The sequence below is a fragment of the Triturus cristatus genome, chromosome 11 (genome assembly GCF_964204655.1).
Source record: "Triturus cristatus chromosome 11, aTriCri1.1, whole genome shotgun sequence".
In the NCBI taxonomy this organism is placed as follows: Eukaryota; Metazoa; Chordata; class Amphibia; order Caudata; family Salamandridae; genus Triturus; species Triturus cristatus.
Window position 1 is genome coordinate 1044332808 of NC_140594.1, and position 21614 is coordinate 1044354421.

At 44.6% G+C, this 21614-nt stretch overlaps 1 protein-coding gene across 16 annotated transcripts in view; it reads left to right on the forward strand.

Annotated features, from left to right (window-relative positions):
- The window catches only part of DLG1 (discs large MAGUK scaffold protein 1), a 1320486-nt gene that overhangs the window by 1114571 nt on the left and 184301 nt on the right, over positions 1-21614 (forward strand). For all 16 annotated transcript variants that reach the window (XM_085635286.1, XM_085635289.1, XM_085635299.1 and 13 more), the window contains 2 exons: positions 3502-3678; positions 9782-9851. In XM_085635286.1, coding sequence (XP_085491412.1) covers positions 3502-3678; positions 9782-9851 — 247 coding nt within the window. The remainder of the gene's footprint in view (positions 1-3501; positions 3679-9781; positions 9852-21614) is intronic.

Below are 21614 nucleotides of genomic sequence, written 5' to 3' on the forward strand. Positions count from 1 at the left end.
TTCATCTGTGAAAATGATTCGAGGGAAGTAAACCGGCGGGAGTTTGAATGGTGGCAATATTCGGAACCCTGATTCGGTGTGAACTCCTTCCTGAGTCGCAGTGAAGCAGGGGTAGGGAAGGGAGCTCTCTAGATGGAGAGATAAAACGAAATGCGATCACCAAGGAATCCGGGCCTCTCTACTGCCCTGCTCTTATGAAGAAGACAACCCGAGAAGTGTGCGTAAAGTGGCAGCGCAGCGTTCCGACAGCATGCTGTTCCAACAGAAGTGCATGTGCTGTACATGGAATAGTCGCTCCTTCCCACCTCCCTCACTTCGCTGGCAGGCATGTGAAAGAGAGTACAAGGACCGAGAACAGCCTTTCTCGGTTCTTGTGCACAACAACACTACAGAATAAACAGCTTTATTGAGGTACTGGTTGGCCTCGCAGTGACTGAAACCAGACTCCAGTCCTAGGCTGCCATCTACCAGCCGGATGGGATACCCCCTCAGACATGTAGCCCGGGCAGTGCGGTGTGGAAGGGAAGAGTGACCTGGAACCACAGGCATATGAAGTCGCCGAAGTACCCTTCACACTGCATTCTCTGTACACATCTGTATCAGTGTGCACGTTTTCACCAGGGCGGCCCCCGACATGATGCTCTCACAGGGCAAGTTAAGTGGAAGCATTGTACAGCAGTTGTGAACAGGCTGCGCTTCCTTTGTGTCGTGTTTCCACTGACTCTGACAGTGCCCCTTACCTAATGAAGGAGTGCTAAAATATTAATTGTGCACAGATGTATCCCGGACGTTCCCATGGCAACGAACCAGAGTTAACGGCGAAGGTAACAGGCTGTTACGCTGGCACACAAGTCTTTCATTATTGGGTACAGTCTGAAGTTCAGCATTATCAAGTACAAAAAAGGTTATTTCACAGCATGCAGCGCACATATTCTCTGTAATATAAATAAAAAGGCTACATGAGAGAAAATATTTTAAGATACATCTTTATCCAATGTGCAGCCCAGAGAGGGTGGTGAAATAGTATTTGAACTGATAAAAGCGGTCTCATTTGCCAGTTCTATATTTTTTTTAAACACCAAATTCCTACTGAAGCAATCCCTCCTAACTAGCGTACCTGCAAATGTTCTTTTCAATGTGGTAGAAAATGATTTTCAGGACCCCCCAGACTTAGTCTTAAGAGTTAAAATATTGTACTGCACTCACTAAAATAAAATATTATTTAATAATGAGCTTTGTGGGTTTCTCGTAGTGCTTAATTTGTAAAAGAGTAAAGGACGGGGCCCAAAGATTTACTCAGAAGCGCGCAACCCGTGCTATCAAATGTCAGAGGTGTAAAATACTAAGGCTGCGTATTCCTGATTCCACCTCTGTCCACTTTCATCCAACACCAGACACTCCCTGGCTTGGTATCTTTTTATTTTATGTTCTTTTTCCTTATTATTTCCACCTTATGTTTTTCTGTCTTGCACAAAATCTAATGAAGAAGAAAAATAAGTGCCGGTCCCCAAAAATGAGTGACAGTGGGCCCTGCCTGCAGCAGCCACCGGCTCAAATTAAGCACTGCTTCCTCATTGTTACAGACAAGAGTACAATTTGTTCATGCTTCGCCATTTGTGACAGACTCCATTTGTGTTGATTCTGTACAGCGTGGAGAGTTATTGTCTTCTCCAGCAGCTCCATAGTCTCCTGCTACAACATAGAAGGCAAAGTGTGAGCACCTGCTGCTCACCCTTATGCACCTCCTCAACTTTCACTATTTATAGCTTAGGTCAGAGCAATGTTTACAACATTTGTTCCATTACTTTCCCGAAGTTATTGCATGTAAGCTTGCTGGCCGCCCACTCTGGGCTTGTTGCTGGCCCCTCAACCACGTCACCCGGTCCCATTTAGCACCTCCGTCATTTCATTGTAAATGGAGCTGTCCACGGATGCAACAAGTCCATACAGAGATCATCCCCCCTCAACTGTCGTCCTCTGTGGACCCCGACGTGACATAGCCAGGGTGAAAGAGAATGAGGGCAAATCTGCCCGTCCTAACATTTCCCATTTGTGTACTTCTTACTGAAATGCAGAAGATGGATTCTGACATTTAGTATCTTTGTTTCGCGTTACGAAAAGAGTAAACCAAATAATCTTCACAAACAAGCCATGGAAATGTTTTTAAGTGGAACCTGTTGAATTGCAAATGTCGCTCTTATCTGTATGACTCCTCGCCCAAGAACTATAGAAGAAATGTCCTACCCGACCTGTATTGCTTCTGCCTGGGCTGCAGTTAGCTCACGACTGGTGAGGTAGAATTCAAGTCCACCTTGTATAATTCTCATGTTGTTCTTTATTTATTTTTAATTTTCATTAAGATATTAATTTCTTTGGTCAAAATACTATAGCAAAGAAATGGTAAAAGAAATGAACATCTAAATGAAAAATAAATAAAGAACAACATGAGAATTATACTAGGTGGACTTTAATTATTATACCTGACCAGTTTTGAGCCACCTGCTGCCCGGGCCGAAGTAATACAGGTCGGGTAGGACATTTCTTCTTTAGTTCTTGCTTTGCTTCCCCTTTTTTGTCCCAGGCCTTAAATTATAATACTACCTTATTTTGTCATTGACTCCTCGCCCAAGTCAAGATTGATAATTCTGTATTTGTGTTGCTGTCAGTCAAAGGAGAAAAGGGTAGACCTTATTTTACACTCTATGTAAAGTTTCCGGTAACCAAAAGCAAGGAGAATACATCGTAACAGAGTTCTCTTGGCTTTTGCTGTAGTATTTTAGCCCACTGCTAACGGGTAAACCAACCGGTAAGGGTACTCTGTCCGAGCTGTAGGAGAGAACCTATAACGAGACAGAGGCATTACATGACCATATTAGCCAGAAGCATGAGGGTTTTAATGCTATTAGAACAAGTGTTTAATTTATATATATTTTAAAAGTGCCCCGGACTGAAAGTTTTCTTAGGAACCTAGTGCTGCCAAATGCTGGGGGCGGCCAATTCCAGGGCTCCCTAGTTTCAAAACTACCTTATTCTTCTTTCGTCATTCACCCTACACCTTCTGTCTTTTTATCTCTCTTGAAGGTTCTTTTTTCTTTTCTGCTTTCTCCCACTTGTCCCTGTTTTAATATTTCCATAGCTCCTTTTTTTCTCTCTTTTCTGAATTTGACTTTCTTCAAAGTATGATGATGAAAACGAACTCCCCTCCAACGAGTGCCTGTGCCCACCACCGTCCAGTATCCGCATAAACTGAGCACTGATTAGAAAGCTCCATCCACTAACGGTAGATGTCCTAATATAGACAGAAACACGAGAATATTTGTTGGGCAGACATGTTTCAAATAAACTATTTGTAACATTACTCCATGAAAAACGATGTTCATGGAATGTAAACACACTCTCTATATTTCATTACCTTTCTTCGTTGCTGTTTCTTATAACATTAAATGACCTTTGGATTTTTCATGTAAGTGAATGGTAACGGTATTGTTTTTTGGATTTCAGAGCACTTTTTGACTATGACAAGACTAAAGACAGTGGCCTGCCCAGCCAAGGCTTGAACTTTAATTTTGGCGATATCCTGCATGTTGTCAATGCTTCTGACGATGAATGGTGGCAGGCTCGGCAGGTGATGCCGGATGGAGAAAGTGAGGAGATAGGAGTTATTCCAAGCAAGCGGAGGTAAGCAAGACCCCTTTTTCACAGCACGAGCAGCTTGAAAGAAAATAATCTTTCCTAAATTTTGAAAACCGTAACAAAGCCTCATGGGGGATCACGTTGTTACTTTTTTATAAATCTGAGAAATTATTAGGTGAGAATTATTATCATCACCAGTGTAGCACGATTACTTTTGCAAACAGCCTGCCAGGCATTCTATTTCAAAAATAATATTCTTAATATGTTCTGGGTAATTTGTTGGATCCATGCAGCACAAGGCTTAATAGAAATTATTTGATAAATGATTTCAAGCCAAAGTGTAAAGTGAAATTTAAGGGGATTTCACTCTGAATGCTAATTCTGAGGGGACATGGGGTACCTTATGTTTTTTAATCACTATCTATTTCTTAAGTTCTTTATTGTTCTCCCAACTTATATTTGTTATATTTTACTCACCTGGATCTTTCACCTCAGACTGGGTCGATTATTGGATGTGTATAATTGGTTTTCTTTTTCTTTTGGTATATACCATACAGGTTTTGTTAATCCTAGTACTGATAATAGACTGACTAATAATTGGCAAACGTGATCTTCAAAAGGCGCCTGAAGAGCAGAGCTTTGTTTAGTTCCTTTTCTAATTGGAACCTTTCTAATGGAAATCACCCTCATGCTTTAGAGCCGGACGCATCCACAAGTTTTCCATCCTTGGTCCCTCCCTATGAACATCCATATGGTTAGTGCTGTTGGGCATAGGCATGCCAAAGGCCAAGGCGGCTCGAGAGGAGAGGCGCAGTCATCAGAAGAGCTGAAATCTTCTTTTTTTCTATCATCTCTTCTCACTGAACTTCAGCCGACAGTCCTCTTGTCCTCTGCTGAACCATCGGTGTTTGTCCTTTTCAGCTGCTTAGGAGTGATGTGGAGGAACCTTAGACTACACCTGCCCACATGCATGTATAAGTTCTCACTGGTTGTGTTGTCCTGCCTACCAGTATCATGGTATCACATCGGCTCCTCCCACTTTCTCTAACAGAAAATTACTTGGTGTCTACAAGCCAGAGATCAGTGCCCTGACTTAAAGTTGGCCCACAAACAAGCATCCTCTGCTTTCTTGAGGAATTTCTAAATACTGGAGAACAAAATCTAACAGCAGGATAGTTCCACCTGTGGATTCTAGTTTAAATTTAGCACTTCCTATAGATAATGCTTCACTTAGTGTCAGCCAATGGTCATTACTTAGTCCATTACAGTTCATCGAATTGTTGTCTGCTATTCCACTCCAGACCGAGACCAGTCATGCAAATCAAACTAAGTATTGCTCCAAAGGGAGAACAGCCTGCCCAAACTGCCAGGCTTCCTCTAGATGGGAACACAAACACCCTCCAGACTGCTTTTGTCCTAATTGGGGTTCATTTGTGTGGTGCTGCTTTAGTCCTTTGTCCTAGTGACCATGGGACCCTCACCTGGACACACCTGTTGCACTTACAGAATCTCATTTAGAGAAACAAACAGTGGTGCGTGGAATGCTTGAATTAATCGCAGCCACTGGTAAATACTCGATAATGTATTTCTACATTGTTTTTTTTAACCCACTGTCCCACTTTAGAACAGCTATATGCAAACCAGTTTGGGTCCTGCACCAGTGTGCTACCGTGCCATTGGATTGAAGCTGGAGCTAGAAAGGCAGAAACTGGTGTGCGGTTGAGTGTGTTTCTGTTTAGAGGGACAACCTGGCCTGGCAGTACATGCTTGGCAATTCCTATTGGAGCTTGACTGAGTTTGATGTACATATGGCTGGTCTTTGTCCGGAGTGAGCTTGGATGCAAAAACATATTTGAATCCGACCTATGGTCTATATTGTTAGGATAGTACTTATTCCCTTTTCTGCCCTTCCCAGAATAGAAATGCATGACTTGGCTGCCATCCCGTCCATGTGGGGGTGGAAATGATGCAGCCTTGACATGCAGTTAAATTTGAATCACTTCACAAATTTAAGGCACATTTATCACAGTGATTGTATTTCATACAAGAGGGATCTGTTTAGTACGATCTTGAAAGCCATTGCATGAGTACATGGTTTGTTTTAAAAGATCAGTATTTTAATATTACATATCAAATAAAAAAAAAAATTCAATGCTGACCAAATTATCTGTCATGTTTCTAGGCAAACATTTATAAGAGAGAGCACTAACATTCCCAACTCTTCTCAGACAGGCTCCCTCCAGCACAGAATATGAAATCAACGTTCACTTGATTTCTGGACGAGGTAAAGAGAACGATGGCGGATGGTGGAGCTTTGATAAGACGTGGTTTCTTAGTAGTATTTCCCCCAGTCAACCATACCACCCTCCTCTTCACACTATATGATCTCTGCATTCAGATGCAGCCCTCTGTAAGCAACACACATGTACCACATGTGATGGATGTAATGCTTGAATAGCTTTCAGCTGCTGACGATTACTCGGGCCACTATCCAGTCCATGTTCTTTTGCCCACTATGCCACTCTAGAGCGAGACCTTCGATAGGCAAATCAGTCTTGGTTCTGCTTCAAAAGGATCAGCCGCGCCAGGTCTCCACCAGACCAATGCACAAGCAACGCCAGACTAGAGTTCGTGAGGGGGGGCTCTTTAGTCACAACATGTGCTATTTGGAGGGACTGGAGTTTGTGTGGAAGGTATCGTTAATATTTTTCTGCAGGCTTACCAGTAAATATGGCCCAGTTTTAAATATCCAAGACCATCTGGAAAGCGCAGCCTTAGCCAACTTTCCAACCCGAGTCTTGGAAACCGGGCAGACTGAAATACACAACCTTCCATGAATAACTTAAAGGGTAACGATCAGCCCTGTAGGACTGCAGGATTATGTACATTAGTGCGTTCTGAAGCCTCTTTTCCTTCTGGTGAACACTCACAAGAAATCCACACTATATATATTACAAGGATTTATAATAAAAAAAATTTATAATGTAGTGCAGATTATATGAATAATGTTATTATGTAAATAAGCATAGTGGTATTAAAACAAACTGTTAAAACAATATTGTTAGACCTGGCACCATTGGCGTGGGTCTCCCTTCCATTTTTCGCTTTTGTCTCCTCTGTGTTTGCTGGTGTTAGATGCTCTGGGCTGTGCCACTACCATTCAGTGCCCCAGTGCGAATGCTCCTATGGTAAATTAACTGCATTACCTTCTATAATCCTAATTGACCCAAGGAACCTGATAGGAAAGCCGAATTTAGTATGCCTGACCTCAGAATATTAAAGTGCATCTGGTAGTGAAGATTATTTCCATATTCTGTGGTTGAAAATCCACTTTTAGAAAGTGGGTATTTTCTTGCCTAAACCTTCCAGTGTGCTCTGCTGTTATGTGTTTTGGCTGTCTGGTTTTGGAGGGACTGGGCAGGCTGAGCCCGACCTGGATTGAACAGAGCAATCTGCAGTTGGAGTATGGGGAGGGGTGACCCTTTGATCTGAGCAGGGCTGTGCCTGGCAAGGTGAATGATGGCTCCACCTCCCACTGTGCGTCTGATAGCAGACCCCCTCTTCCTGAAAGGCAGGATGCAGCCTTGTAAACAAAGTGCTCCAGGGCGACACCAAACTGGTTCTGGCTGGGTTCAGTGATTTGTGACTTTTTGAGAACAAAGACTTTTGGGGTATAAAGATCTGTGCTAAAACCCCTACATGGTGTGTTACTTCTGGATGTCAAGACGAACTTCTGTCAGTGTAACTGGAGGGAAAGGACTTTGAAACTTTCATCCATCTTGCTGAAGCAACTTCCCAAGGGCCTGATTTGAGCTTGCCTCCTGCTGAAGTCTCAGGGACATTAGACTTAACCCATCACCCGCCCGGATTCCTATTTGAGGGGAATTCTACTCGCAGGTGAGTCCTCTGTTGAGAATTCCAGAGCCTCTGGTTCTACTGTGGGGAACGCGGGCTGAAAGTCATCGTATCGCTAGTGTGGGCCGCTGCAGCTGAGGAGCTGTTGCCGCTGAGAGCCCGCATTTGCCTATATTACCAAAGTCATTGTTATCGCTATTGTGGGCCGCTGCAGCTGAGGAGCTGTTGCTGCTGAGTGCCCGCATTTGCCGTCCTACCAGAATCATCGCAATCGCTATTGTGGGCTGCTGTAACTGAGGAGCTGTGCCGCTGAGTGCCCGTATTTGCCATCCTACGAGGTTCATCGCAATCGCTATTGTGGGCCGCTGCAGCTGAGGAGCTGTGCCGCTGGGTGCCCTCATTTGCCGTCCTACGAGAATCGTCGCCATCGCTAGTGTGGGCCGCTGCACCTGAGGAGCTGTGCAGCTGAGTGCCCGCACTAGTCACTACTTCGAGGATCTTGTTATCACCTGTGTGTGCTGCTGGGTGCCTGCCTTACGCCCCGCCCCAGGATTATTGTGAGTGCACGCTGCGGACCGTTACAGCCGGGAGCTGTGGCCGCTGCGAGTCTGCCTGTCATCACCGCGGCTTCCTTGTGAGGCTGCGTGCCGTGCCCCCTTTAAATCTCAGATACATTGTGCATCACTGGGTCGCGTGGACCCCAGCCTCGAACTAAGATCGTTCCACACACTTTTTGAATGCCTTGATTGCTTTTGAAGTGTATCTGTAATTATGTGCATTGTGGTTTCTTGAGTGCTTTTAAACCCCGTGTTCAGTCTATATAAAGATAACTATTTTTCTATAACTACTTGTGGTGTCTGTTTGTAGCATCCTTCCTGCGTTATTGTGTATGGTCATAAATGCTTCACACACTGCCTCTGAGATAGGCCTGTCTGCTCGTGCTACGTTACCACAGGGTTGAGCAGGGGTTGTCAAAGGGTGTAGCCCCTTTCTCTGACTTAGGAAAAAGGATCCCTATTTGGACCTCGGCGCCAGCCGCTTCCAACTAGATACCCATTTCTAACAAATATATTGAAATTAATTGCAAAATTGTTGATGGTGGTCTTTAAATCAAAGCATTGAATGTTTAAACCCAATTTATGATGAAGTCTCTCTCTTTCTAGCCCCTAGGTAAGCCTTCTTATCATTTAAGTTTTGTTTGGTGGCCTCCGAAATGCATACCATGGGTCTATAACAAAGATGTTTTCAGTCAGCTACTGTGCTTTGGGAAGGTTGTAGTCCGTTCTGTGATGGTGTTCAAAGCTGAGAATATGTATATAACGCCTGGTTCTGGGTCTGTGTCCTTCAGTTAGGATCTTTCCAATACACAGCTCACACAAAGCTTTCATGGACAGCTTAAGATTTGTCGTCATCAGGCATAAATCACTATCTCTGGTTATCGTGAAAAAGGCTAAACCTCGTGATTAATGGTGTAAAACTTAGGCTCCGCATACAAATTCTTTTGTAGATTCACACTAATAGATATGTTTGAACTATTGGGGCACTGTCCCCCTACATTAACACAAACATATGATAAATATGTGTAGTTATGACTAAATGATGCACACATTTATGAATGAAAAATGGACATACGAATAAATAAATACAGGGAACATAAACAGAAAATGCAAGGTTGGTGTCAACAATATGGAACAGTTAAAGTCGCTGAGCTTTATTAAGGAAGGTCTCTTTAGTAACAACATAGGCATGTTAGCGTGATTGGTGTTCGTTTATTTTGGAATGTCTCTTCAGCCACAATAGGAACCATTTAGAATGTCTGGTCTTTGTTCATTGTGGAAGGTCTCTTGAGTCATAACCTAGCTCAGTAAAAAATACTGGAGTTTGAGTGTTATCCAATATATTCCACAATACACCACTCTCCTTCAAATGAGTGTCTGTATTCTTGTTTCTGAAATGGTAATTATCTACCTTGGTCAGCAAAACTCACCATATGGAAGTCTTTCACACTGGTCATTAGTATCAAAGAAGACGTTATGGTAACAACATTGTCAATGGTTACATTAGATTTTAATGGTTTTATCATCGTTTTCAGAGAAATGTTAATGTAAACAATCCATTCAATGTCTACAGTTTTCTTGTCTTGCATGTTAAGCTACATAGTGTTCAAAGTTATTCCACCCATTTTCTGTTTCCTTTAATAAAAGCTTGATTGTTAGTGACTCTCGAGTACCAAAGTAGTACCCCGAAATACACAAAATTCTTTGCCACAAGTCTAACTTAGTATTTGTTTCAGGGTTGAGAAGAAAGAACGAGCCCGATTAAAGACTGTGAAATTCAATTCAAAGGCACGGGGAGACAAAGGGGTAAGTGTAAAGTAGGTTGCAGTTAAATGCACACACTACTTTGTGGCTAAAGATACAAATTAGTTACTTAAATGTTTTTTTCAGCTTACTCTTCTCCTAATATTGCATGTTTGAGTGTAGCTAACCGGTGTTGGGCAGAAGTAACATAAGCTGTCCACATGACGACCAGATAAGGCCCTTTAGGCTCTCTAGGGATTACATTTGTGGAGTGAGATAGAATCTAATTGACAAAAGCATGAAGATAGTTAAATTGTGTTTGAGGTAGCCAATAATTTTGATACTAGGAGCATTTGTGCTCACAGGAGAGGCATCAATTTATGTAATAATGAATGCACATTACATTTTATAGTTTTATAATGAGAGATTATTGTATTAATCCTTTAACACTGCAGTTTAAGTCACTACTTGTTCTGTTAGTCCACACGGTAACATTGCAGGCTCCACGGTCGAACATACCTGTATGTCTCCCCATTACATGTTCACACAATGTTTGTCTTTTAACTGCCTGACATTAAACACACATTAGATAGATTTTAAAGAGAACCTTGATTACTGTTAAAACTCAGTTAGGGGAACTAATCCCCATGGGTCAGGCAAAGAAGGTTTGGGGCACAGGCAAGATGCTTTAAATTTGAACTCAATTTGACATCTGATTATGTGCTACAGATTGGCGGCTTGCTTTACCCAAGAAAGTTCTCAGCACGCATAGTAAATTCTGTAGAAGATTTGCTGTGAAGCAGAGGTAACACCTGCATCAAAAAGTTCATTAGGTGCTTTTTAATAAATTGTCCTTGTTTTATTCATCCATGCTTGAAACGCAGTTTTGTGCAGATGTTACACTATTTTGAAAGGTAGCTTCTCTGTTAGAATTTAAGGACAACCATATTGAAAAATGGAAGGCCACCTGTGACATAACCTTCATTGGTGGTTTGATACAGTTTTCCTACCTTAGCACTGTCTAGGGCTGTCCAGCGCGACATAGATTTGGTTCTTTTAGGCCTGCTTTTATCATTCATGGCTTAGATGAACCATAGTTAAGACCACAGTTCAGTGACAACTGTATAGTAGCAAGAATGGCATCCTCTTCAAAGCAGGTAGTGCTAAACACATGATTATGAGCCCGATTTAAGACTAATATATATTAATTTTCTTTCTCTGCTTTACACATTTCGCATACTGAGCGCTGTTCCTCTAAAATTCTACATACACAAATCTTGTATAGTAATTAACACCTGTTTAAGTTGGCAAAAAAGTACACATAAAAAAAATAAAAAAGATTGTTTTCCTTCACATTTGTTTGCTTGTGACATCAGTTGTTCCAGCAACCCTTAATTCCCCACAAGTAAGATTTAACTTGATGGGTTGATTTTGAGATACATTGTGTTTGTGCAATATGAATGGTATGTTTGCATTTTCAAACAGTAATGGGGTGCATTCTCTCTTCAGAGATCTTCATCACTCATTCTGTTCTCTCATATGCTTTGAGAAATTCTTCACTTATGACATCAAGTAGATATTTCGAAAATTTGTATTCTGTTTGTGAGAATAAATGCAGGCTCGCTTGTGGTTACTTAATGGTATGAATCTGTAGGGTCTACCACGTAATATAGAGTCAAGCCAATAGCAATAGAAAAAGAGAGCCAAACCCCTGCAGGTGGCTATTTAGAATAAGCTCTGTTAAAGCATTCTGGGAAATTCTATAAGTGAACACCGAGGAGTAACGCTGGAAGTACTCTTAAGCAACCAGCGAGTAGTATATTATATCCAATCAAGGAGATGTCCAACTCTGGAGGTGCAGCTAACATGCCATGTGTACAGTATTCAATAGGGAGCTTCACCCACTAGTGGTAGGTTGTGGAAGAGTAGAGTTACTCCATTTTAGAGGTTAGGGGTTCTCTCAGCAAAACAGGTTATCAAACCAATTCTGGCGATGTGTTGGACGTCTACCCAAAGCTAAATTATGCACAGGTTAGGTGACTGTTTTTTTCTTAAAATATTATGGGGAGAGGGTGGACTAGTGGATAGACTGCTTTCAAAAAGTGTTCACATGACTACTGATGGGGATTTATTGGTGAATGGGAAGGAAGCAGTAGTTCCTAGAGGTAGGTTTTGTAAGATGTGTAATGCTTATATGTTGAAAAGGAATCATTGAGATGTCAGGCCTGGGGTCTTCCTCACTTGAACCCGACAGCCCAGCCCCAAAAGGCCCATGGAATCTTAAGTGGCTGGATTGGAGGAAGATGGAATGGTGACCAAAATGTTAACTGAAGTCCCGTTGGTACAGAAGTATCTGGTAGGGATAGTGGTGAAACGAGGCACCGAGAATCTTTGATGGAGCATTGACTGGGATGGGTTAGGAGGGCAAGACCATAAAAGAAAATAATGGCAGACAGGTAAAACCACACGGAAGAAGCACCAGGCGGGGGACAAGTAGGGCAACGTGGCCTAGGGGAGCTGTGATGGAGCATGAGCCGGGGTAAGTGTGAAAGGAGAGACCAAAAGGAGAAATTACACTAGTGTGGCAGAGACTGGGGAAAGGAAGGCAGAGGGGAGCTCTGGTAGTGTGGGTAGGGGGAAGGATCAGTAGAATAAATGATGGTACAGTGCAACAGACGGATGTGGTATTATCAAATGTAACCACTTTCGTAATTTGCGGATTACTATAGACTTTATGATCTAGCCATATGATCATGTGCTTAACTGATTAAGATGTAATGGTGGCTACCACTTTTCGTGTGGCCACTTAAAAAGTACCACCATAAAAGTAGAGCCAACAACTAATAGTGCCTCTGTTTTAGGACCATTTAGAGAAAGCATACTTGGCCGCATCCTCGTCTAAATGTTGAGCAGACAGTTATGTTTTTTGATCCTCTGTCCTGTTGTACCACCATTTCGGTATAATTGGCATACATTTGGAAATCTAATTTGTACCTCTGTGGTAACTCAGCCAGAGGCAGCATATAGATATTTAATAAGAGTGGAAAAAATAATATCCTTGCATTTAACCTCTGTCAATATACATTTAGGGAAAGGTTACCTTCTCATTGGAGACTTCTCTGAAGACAGATCCGACCTGTGTGCTGTTGTTTTCTTAGTTCTGTGTTAACTCCGATAAGTGTGCTTGGCATGATAGTCTTCCTTCATAAATAGTGGTTGGACTTGGCGTAGATGTTGCACAGTTGGCCCTAATAAAGTTGCTCAGACTACTAGAAAATCCTAATGTTCTAGTTTATTTGTTTTATTTGTTTTTATTGAAAGTTTTCAAAGCAAGAGACAGCAGTCACAATACACACAGTGCTATTAATGTGTCCATAGACCAACATATAGCTGAGCTTAACAATGAGCAATATGATTATGGCATACATGAAACCAATGAAATGAAAAAGTGAAATTAATAAAATGACAATTAACATTGCAATGCAGGTTTATACACAGTAATTCGTAGCACACATTACATCACAATAGGCTAGCCGTAATCCCAAACATTAGCAAATTTGGGTGTGGCATCAATCAGTATGTTCTGGATGGATCAGTAGGTATGAATGAAGTGGCTTCCGTATGTTTTGGGTCGGGAGGTAGGGGAAAGCTGGGATGCATAAACATCGCCGTTTGTGTCACAGTACATCAAGTCCTTCAACCAGGCCCGCCCCAACAGTGGGGACGATCCATCCCATACAAAGATACCTGCCGCTTAGCAAGCAGCAGCGCAATTGCAGTAAATCGCCTCATGCCAACTCGGAGAGGAAGGACAAACCCCAGCAGTGCCAGTAGGGGCGAGGGCGTTAGTTCGGACTCAACCATTCACACAAGATGCCCAAAGACCCCCTTCTAGAAAGTTATAACAGCTGGGCAATTCCACGCTAGGTGGATAACATCCGCATGTTCCATTGCACACCTCTGGCAGCTATCCGTCTTATTCCGATCCCTCTTGGAAACCAACACAGGGGTCACATATATTCAATGTAAATACTTGAAGCACAGGAGCTTGTGTTTATAATTATTCAACACATTTCGAGTCTGCTCACAACAGTAGGCCGACATCTTGTCAGTCAGGGGGTGTGCTAGGTCCCTCTCCCAAGTCATCCTCGCCTGCCCACCCACCGCCAGTCGGAATGTCTGCGCAAGATGGCATAGCCGGGAGACCAGATGTGCACTGTGGGGTTTTGCTATTGTTGTGGTGAGAGGCTTGAATTCAGGGGGTTCCTCATAATGTTCTTGTTAAATAGAGCCACTAGAGTATTGTAGACCAGAAGCAGAACTGTAGAGCTTTTTCCACATTTAACGTTCAGCCTTGTAATATGTTTGAGGTCTTGTGTTTGTGAGTTTGTTCCCTTCAGTGCATACCCAGAACGCTGCATGTTCTATTAATTTTTGAAGTGTACTCCATTTCCTTTAGATGACTCTTCAGTGGCTGGGAGATTGTTGTTGAACCAATTTTTATTTCCTTAATATGGAGTTTCCGCAGGAGTTGTCAAAGGCAGGTCTCCGGTGGCTCATATAAACTAGCCTATGTCGGTTTTCCGCTAAATACTGTATGCAAAGCCAAGTAAGCGATCCGGTGTCACTGTCCCTTTAGATGTCTGCCCCTAATCAGTTGGGAACATTGAAAAGGATCTGTTTGCCATGTATTCAAAGATCTCACGTTTCAGGATTGTTTTAAGGAATAGATAGGGCTACTGAATTGTGAAATGTTGGCGAAATTGTCTACTTATTCGATTAAATAAATAATCAAATGCGAAATTCACTTCAATGGACTCCTACCCTCATCTGAACATATTCAGGACTGTGGTGGTGTCCAAAGAATTAAATGCTACAGATAGATTTTGCTACAACAGAACCACCTGATATCCCAGTAGGCAAGGTGCTGCATGTCGTTGTACACACTAATCATCAGTATCTGTTTGACAAGGACAAAATCCTGATGTAAATGCATTTTGCATGTTCACTTAATTAAGGTTTTAATGCGGCCAGTTACATAATTTTCCATCACCGTACTACAGAAAGTGGTTTGTTACATTTCTACAAGCACACACACCTGGCACACTTCATACAAACGAAGCATTACATTTGGAGGCCAGAGGCTGTCTATTCTGTTTGAAAATGCAAAGATGCAGTTCTGCTCGATTTCGTTGAAGCACAGAATTAGCATCAAGTATACGAAGAATCTTCAAACTTGATACATAATTCAGTGAACAGTAGTGAGACTCTATCCTGTGCATTGAAACTGTGAGCTTTGATGTCACAAGCAGAAAAATAATCCTATGAGATGGATACTTTCCAGAAGTAACACATTTGTTCAGGCAAAAATCGGTGGATCAAAGTATTATCACAGTACACATACATATGTGTTAATTAGTGCCTCCATCTGGTGCTGACTAATTTGTCAATATGTGTTTAAATGACGAACATTTCATAGTAATTTACAAGAGACATGTTGTGTTAACTACTTGTATGTAATAGTTCTGGCACATTGCAATTCTGGTATGATGATATTTTCCTGCGATGATTCATGTGAGTTTATGGATAGAACAGTTTCAAATATCCTCCAGTGACAGACCTCTAAAGCTTTAAGTACGTTCTTCAAATGCCACAAACTCTTAAGTGTACCATGACTCACATGACCTGTCTTCTGTTTATGCCTTAGAGCAAGCCCACTCTGTTATGCTTTTCCCTGTGCAAGTGATGCAGAGATGGGGAAATTAAGTACATTTTGCTTTTATGATTGCTAAAACTGGCTGTAAGCCATTTTGTCTGTTGCTGAATTTCACAACAATCCTTACTTTTTAAAAGCTTTATATTGCCTTGAGAACTAGTACCTTGGTGCAATAGCTACTCTTTTTGATAGGCCTCGGACATGAGATGAAGAAATTCCTGAAATCTTTGTTACATAACAATGTATATACTTAGTTACTTGTGACACCAAATGTTTGTGGTCACAAACAGACATTGATTCACTGTGCCTTGATTTCAGCAGTATTTTCCCAACGTCTACATACAGGGTTCTGCGTCCACTTATACCATATCCTTTATTTCTCCAAGAGCCGTATTTTAAGTGCTTTCATCAACATGGGAATGAGAAACCCAGTGCTTAACTGTTTCCATGCTATCTTCTCAGATTTACAATAAATCTCAGGAAGACTTAATGTCAGGTAACCCTCTCTGGCCAGAAGCTCATTGGGTTAAGTGTAGTGCTCTAGGTACTAGACCATCTAGCTTCAGGATTTGAGAACTGCTGTACTGGTGGTCACTAGTGAAGGCTGCTTTTCATTGTAATTAAAATCAATTGATGGGTTATTAAGCTTACAAGCATACAATTGTTTAATACATCTATAGAATTATAAATTTCCCACTTATCTGAATAAGTCTCTCAACTTAAAATAAGCAGTGTATTTTGTCGTTCCTGTCTCCATAATAAACAACCCTTGGGCATTAAAACATATTCCCATCACATAATGCATATTTATACGTAGAGTAGGGTTGAAGAGTGTAGGAAAGGAGGAAAAGAGCACACAGAGTGACGGTGAGAAACTTCGCCAGTAACCAAAGTTTTGTAGCTGCTGCATCGAAAATTACCTTTCCAGTCTCTTCCGCCTTTCCCTTAGAAATATTTTGATAGGTGTGTATGTATTACCCAATATGCAGCAATATTCACAGTCCAATTAATCTATCTTCAGGAGACCTATTTAACCACAAGATTCCACGGAAATTTCAACTGGCCAAGAACTGTCAGGATGAACTAGTTCAAGTTTTCTGATTGTTCCAATATTCCAAAAAGGTCTTTGCAAAGTCACTTTAATTGAAGTAGAACATCTTCGCCTTGGATGACTATCTCAATTTTGCCAGAATGCACGACCGATATCATGATTGATATCCCTACCTACTTCTTTCCAAGCCTTGGGTGACACCGACTTCTTTGCTGTTTTATTTTATTGCATTTGGCAACTAGTACCTTTCTCAAACACAAACATGAACAATAATTGTCATGTGCAGTGAGTCAAATATAAAATCTGTTAAAAGCGATAGGGAATACATTGATGAAACAGCGGAGTAGGAAGTTATGCAATAATATGCAGACTAATACATTTTAGCCCACAACTTCTATAATAAATACATTTTTCAATTCAGATGCAAAAAAGAAGCTGCTATTGGGCATGGCCACTTGTTCTGAGAAGATTAGTGGAAATAAACCCTCAGTGATGAAAGAAGAAAAGAGGGTTGATATTTTGTAATCTTCTAGTTGTGGAGGAACGGGGAAAACATTGTGCTATTTTTGCTATATCACCCCAGAAGTTTCAATTGGAGGTATTGTGTCAAAGTCTGATGTATTCTCAAAACGAAATGTCTAACGCCACAGTCTACCACCACACATTGAAACTGTGAGTCCTAGTCTTCCACAGTTAACTTTTTTATATTCTGCAAGCCTTGTGACCAGACAGTGATGTAACCCGCTTTCTTTTTTTAAACAATGTTTTGGTCCAGAGATCATCAGGTGGCTTGGATTTGAACAGTGGCACTTCAGGAATCTGAAAGAGACACGTTAGTGATAGATTCCTTACCTTAGAATATCCCCAGGCGTCAGACTGGATCCGGAAAGTTTTCATCAGCAGTACCCCTGATGTCACGGAGACTACTTAGGCGCTACCCATGCGCGCTGACGTCAGTTCTTTCTTTTTCCGCGCCAGCAAGCGCAGATCCGTTTAGAGCACGTGCCCTAGTCACTTTCTGACTAACTTTTGAGACTTTGTGTCTTTCAATTTTGAGTCTTTGACTCCTGATGCCACTTAGTGATGCCGGGGTTGAAATCCTGCGGGGCCTGTCGCCATATGATGTCGGTGGCCGACCCCCATTACGTCTGTCTCTACTGTCTGGAGCGCGACCATGACTCCCGTTCATGTTCCGACTGTCTGGCCATGGCTCCGAAGGCCTTTTAGGAGCGGTCCTGTAAGCTTTTGGAGGCCCAGCAGTTGTCTCAGTGCCGTTCGAGGTCCAGGGGTCGATCGAGGGACCGACCGCGGAGCCATCACAATCGCTCCTCGGGGTCGAAGTCTTCACACTCGGAATCGGGTAAGAGACGTCATAAGAAGAAGTCGAAGTAGCGTTGTAGCTCTCCGATGTTCCCCCCCGTCGGTCTCCATACGCGGATGGGGGTACCTCCCCCGCGGCTCCTTTGGAGCCTGTGAGTCCCGCGGCCTACCCACCTTATCCGGGTCCGTCGGTGACTCCTGCCCAGGTGCAAGCTTTCCTTGCTGCCATGGACCGCCTTTTCAGGCCTAGGGCTCCTGCTGGCGTGCCTTCGTTCCTCGCGGTCCCAGCCGAGGGCCCTCCCTTGCCGCCGGCTCCGCTGTCGGCGCCGCAAGGTCCTCCGCCGGCAGCTCCGGCCCCGGCGCCGCCCGCGGCTCCGTTCCCGGCTGGGATGACTGGGAGGGGTCTGAGAACCCTCTCGTACGGCAGTGCGGGTCAGAACAGGAATGGACAGAAGAGTTGGAGGATGCAGGTGGCCTTGACCTCTCCTCTGAACCTGGTTTTCTTTCTCCTCCTGCTGTGGCTATGGAACAGGGCGCCACGAACACTATGGTGCTCCGTAGAGCAGCTTAGGCCCTTGACCTGCCTATGGTGACCCTTAAAACTAATCTCCTCACTGAAGTGCTTCACCCTGGCAGCAAGCTCTATGGAGCCCCTGCTGCCATTCAATGAGGCGTTAAATGACGTATTGAGGGGCACCTGGTCTAGACCCCGTGGATAAAAACTTAGCCAGGCGTCCTCGCCCGGCCCCGGGTGACCCTGCCTTTTTGACAACCTACCCATCTCCGGAGAGCCTGTTCATCCAAGCCTCCACTTCCCAAAGCGCATTCCCAACCGCCCGCTGGATAAGGATTCCAAGAAGCTGGAACAGTTCGGCAAGAAACTGTTTTCTTCTGCCAGTTTGGGGCTGCGGTCGGTGAACACCACATGCCTCTTGGGCCGCTACTCCCATGCTGTGTGGGACACGGTTGCGCAGGTGCTACCTCAGTGTCCAGAGGAGGTCCGGACAGTGCTTTTCCATGCTGTTGCTGAGGGGAAAGATGCAGCAAAGTTCGCCATATGGTGTGGACTGGACACCGTGGACTCACTGGGTAGGGCAATTTCAGTGGCACCCTGGTTGCGGTCCACTGGGTTTTCAGGGGATGTTCAGAGTTCTCTTATGGACATGCCCTTTGATGGTACTCACCTGTTTGGTGATAAGGAAGATAGTGCGCTGGAGCATTTTAAGGACTCGCGGGCTACGGCCAAGTCCTTGGGTCTCTCCACCACACACCCAGCCACGTCTGCTTTTCGTTCCTTTCGTGGCCACGGAAGTTGGCACCCTGACACGTTCAGCCAGAAGCCTGCGCAGAACCAACCTCACCGCTGACTGGGTTCACGCCGCGGTGGGACGGGGTGGCCAGCGTGCGGGTCAGACCACCTCCGCTCCAGAATCCACATCGAAGCCTTCCTAGTCTGAGCTGTGGGGCACACCCCACGCCGGTGGGCGGCAGGATTTGTCATCACCTCCCCCACTGGCGTTCTATTACCTCGGACAGGTGGGTGTTGCAAATCGTCCAAAGAAGCTACTCCCTCCCCTTCGAGTCTGCCCCTCCAGCCATGCCACCTCAGTTCCACCGCATGTCGGGGACCATTTTGCGCTTCTCCAGCAGGAAGTGACGGCCCTCTTGGCCAAGGGGGCCATTGAGTGCGTTCCTGGACCAGAAGTAGGATGTGGTGGTTGTTCCCACTACTTTCTGGTCCCCAAAAAGGAGAAAGGGGGCCTGCACCCCATCTTGGATCTCAGGAACGTCAACCACTTCCTCCGGAAGGAGAAGTTCAAGATGTTTACTCTGGCTCAGGTCTTGGCTGCCCTCAACCCTGGAGACTGAATGGTAGCATTGGACTTGCAGGACGCATATTTTCATATCCCCATCCTGCCGGCCCACCGGCGTAACCTGCGGTTCACAGTAGGCCAAGAGCATTTTCAGTTTGCCGTGCTCCCCTTCGGCCTTACCAGTGCCCCTCGGGTGTTCATGAAAATAATGGCTGCAGCTCATCTGCGCAGATCAGGGTTTCCAGTCTTCCCCTATCTTGACGACTGGTTGTTGAAGGCGGGCTCGCCCCAGGTAGTCGTCTCCCACCTCCAGAGTACGGCCGACCTCCTGCATTTGCTGGGGTTTTCCATCAATGTGCCGAAGTCGCACCGGAGCCCCTCTCAGAAGCTCCTCTTCATCGGAGCGGTTCTGGATTCAACGCAGTTTCGGGTTTATCCTCCCGAGCAGCGAGTCCGGGATATTCAGGCTATGTTTCCGACCTTTCAGCCTCTATAACGGGTTTCGGTCAGGATGACCCTCCGGCTCCTCGGCCTAATGGCCTCCTGCATCTTGCTAGTGCAACATGCCAGATGGCATATGCGGGCTCTGCAGTGAGACCTGAAGTTCCAGTGGGCACAGCATCAGGGCAACCTGTCCGATCACATCCTGATCTCAGAGGGTGCTGCACGACAATTGCAGTGGTGACTCACGAATCGCGATTGGGTCAAGGGCAGATCCCTCTCCCTTCCCCAATCGGAGCATACAGTGGTGACTGATGCGTCCCTCCTGGGATGGGGCGGCCACTTAGGAGAGGTCGGAGATCAGAGGCCTCTGGTCTCCGGCGGAGTCCCGACTCCATATCAACCTTTTGGAGCTTCGGGCGATCCGGCTTGCACTGAAAGCATTCCTTCCCTCTGTCTGGGGAAGTGTAGTGCAGGTGTTCACGGACAACACCACTGCCATGTGGTACTGCAACAAACTGGGCGGGGTGGGGTCCTGGACCCTATGTCAGGAGGCTGTACACCTCTGGACATGGCTAGAACATCAAGGCATTACCTTGGTGGTTCAACACCTGGCAGGTTCTCTGAACACCAGGGCGGACAAACTTAGCCGCCAGTGCATGATGGATCACGAATGGCATCTGAACTCGGATGTGGCGCAAGGTCTCTTTCTACAGTGGAGAGAGCCTTGATTAGATCTATTCGCCCCCGAAGAGAACGCGCAATGTCATCAGTTCTGCGCGTTGGTATTTCCAAGGCGGCACTCGCTCGGCGACACTTTTCGTCGCGGTGGAGCAGCGGTCTGTTGTACGCCTTTCCGCCTATACCACTTCTGCCCAGAGTGCTGAAGAAGATTCGGCGTGACCGGGCCCAAGACATCCTTGTGGCTCCGGATTGGGCAAGAAGATACTGGTATCCCGAGCTACTCTGCATGGTGATCGATCTCCCGATCCGACTGCCTCTTCGGAGGATCTTCTGTCGCAGCAGCAGGGGACGGTCCTCCACCCGAACCTGTCCAGCCTCCACCTCCATGCGTGGGGATTGAGCGGCGACAGTTGACAGCTTTCGACCTTCCTCCCGAAGTCTGTGATGTCATTCTGGCAGCCAGGCGTCCCACTAAAACGGTATACGCCTGCAGGTGGAACAAATTTGTGGCATGGTGCACAGCAAAGGCTGTGGACCCCCTTTCTGCCCCTCTTTCCGAGGTCCTTCTGTTCCTTCTCTCTTTGGCCCAGCAGGGCTCTGCTCTGGGCACTATCAAAGGTTTATCTTTCGGCCATCTCTGCCTTTCTACGGCTTCCAGATCAGCCTTCTCTTTTTTAAGTCACCAGTTGTTAATCGCTTCTTCAAAGGCATTACACGCACGTTTCCTCTCGTGCCTTTCATAATGCCTCAATGGGACTTAAATCTTGTCTTGACATAACTGATGTGCGCTCCCTTTGAGC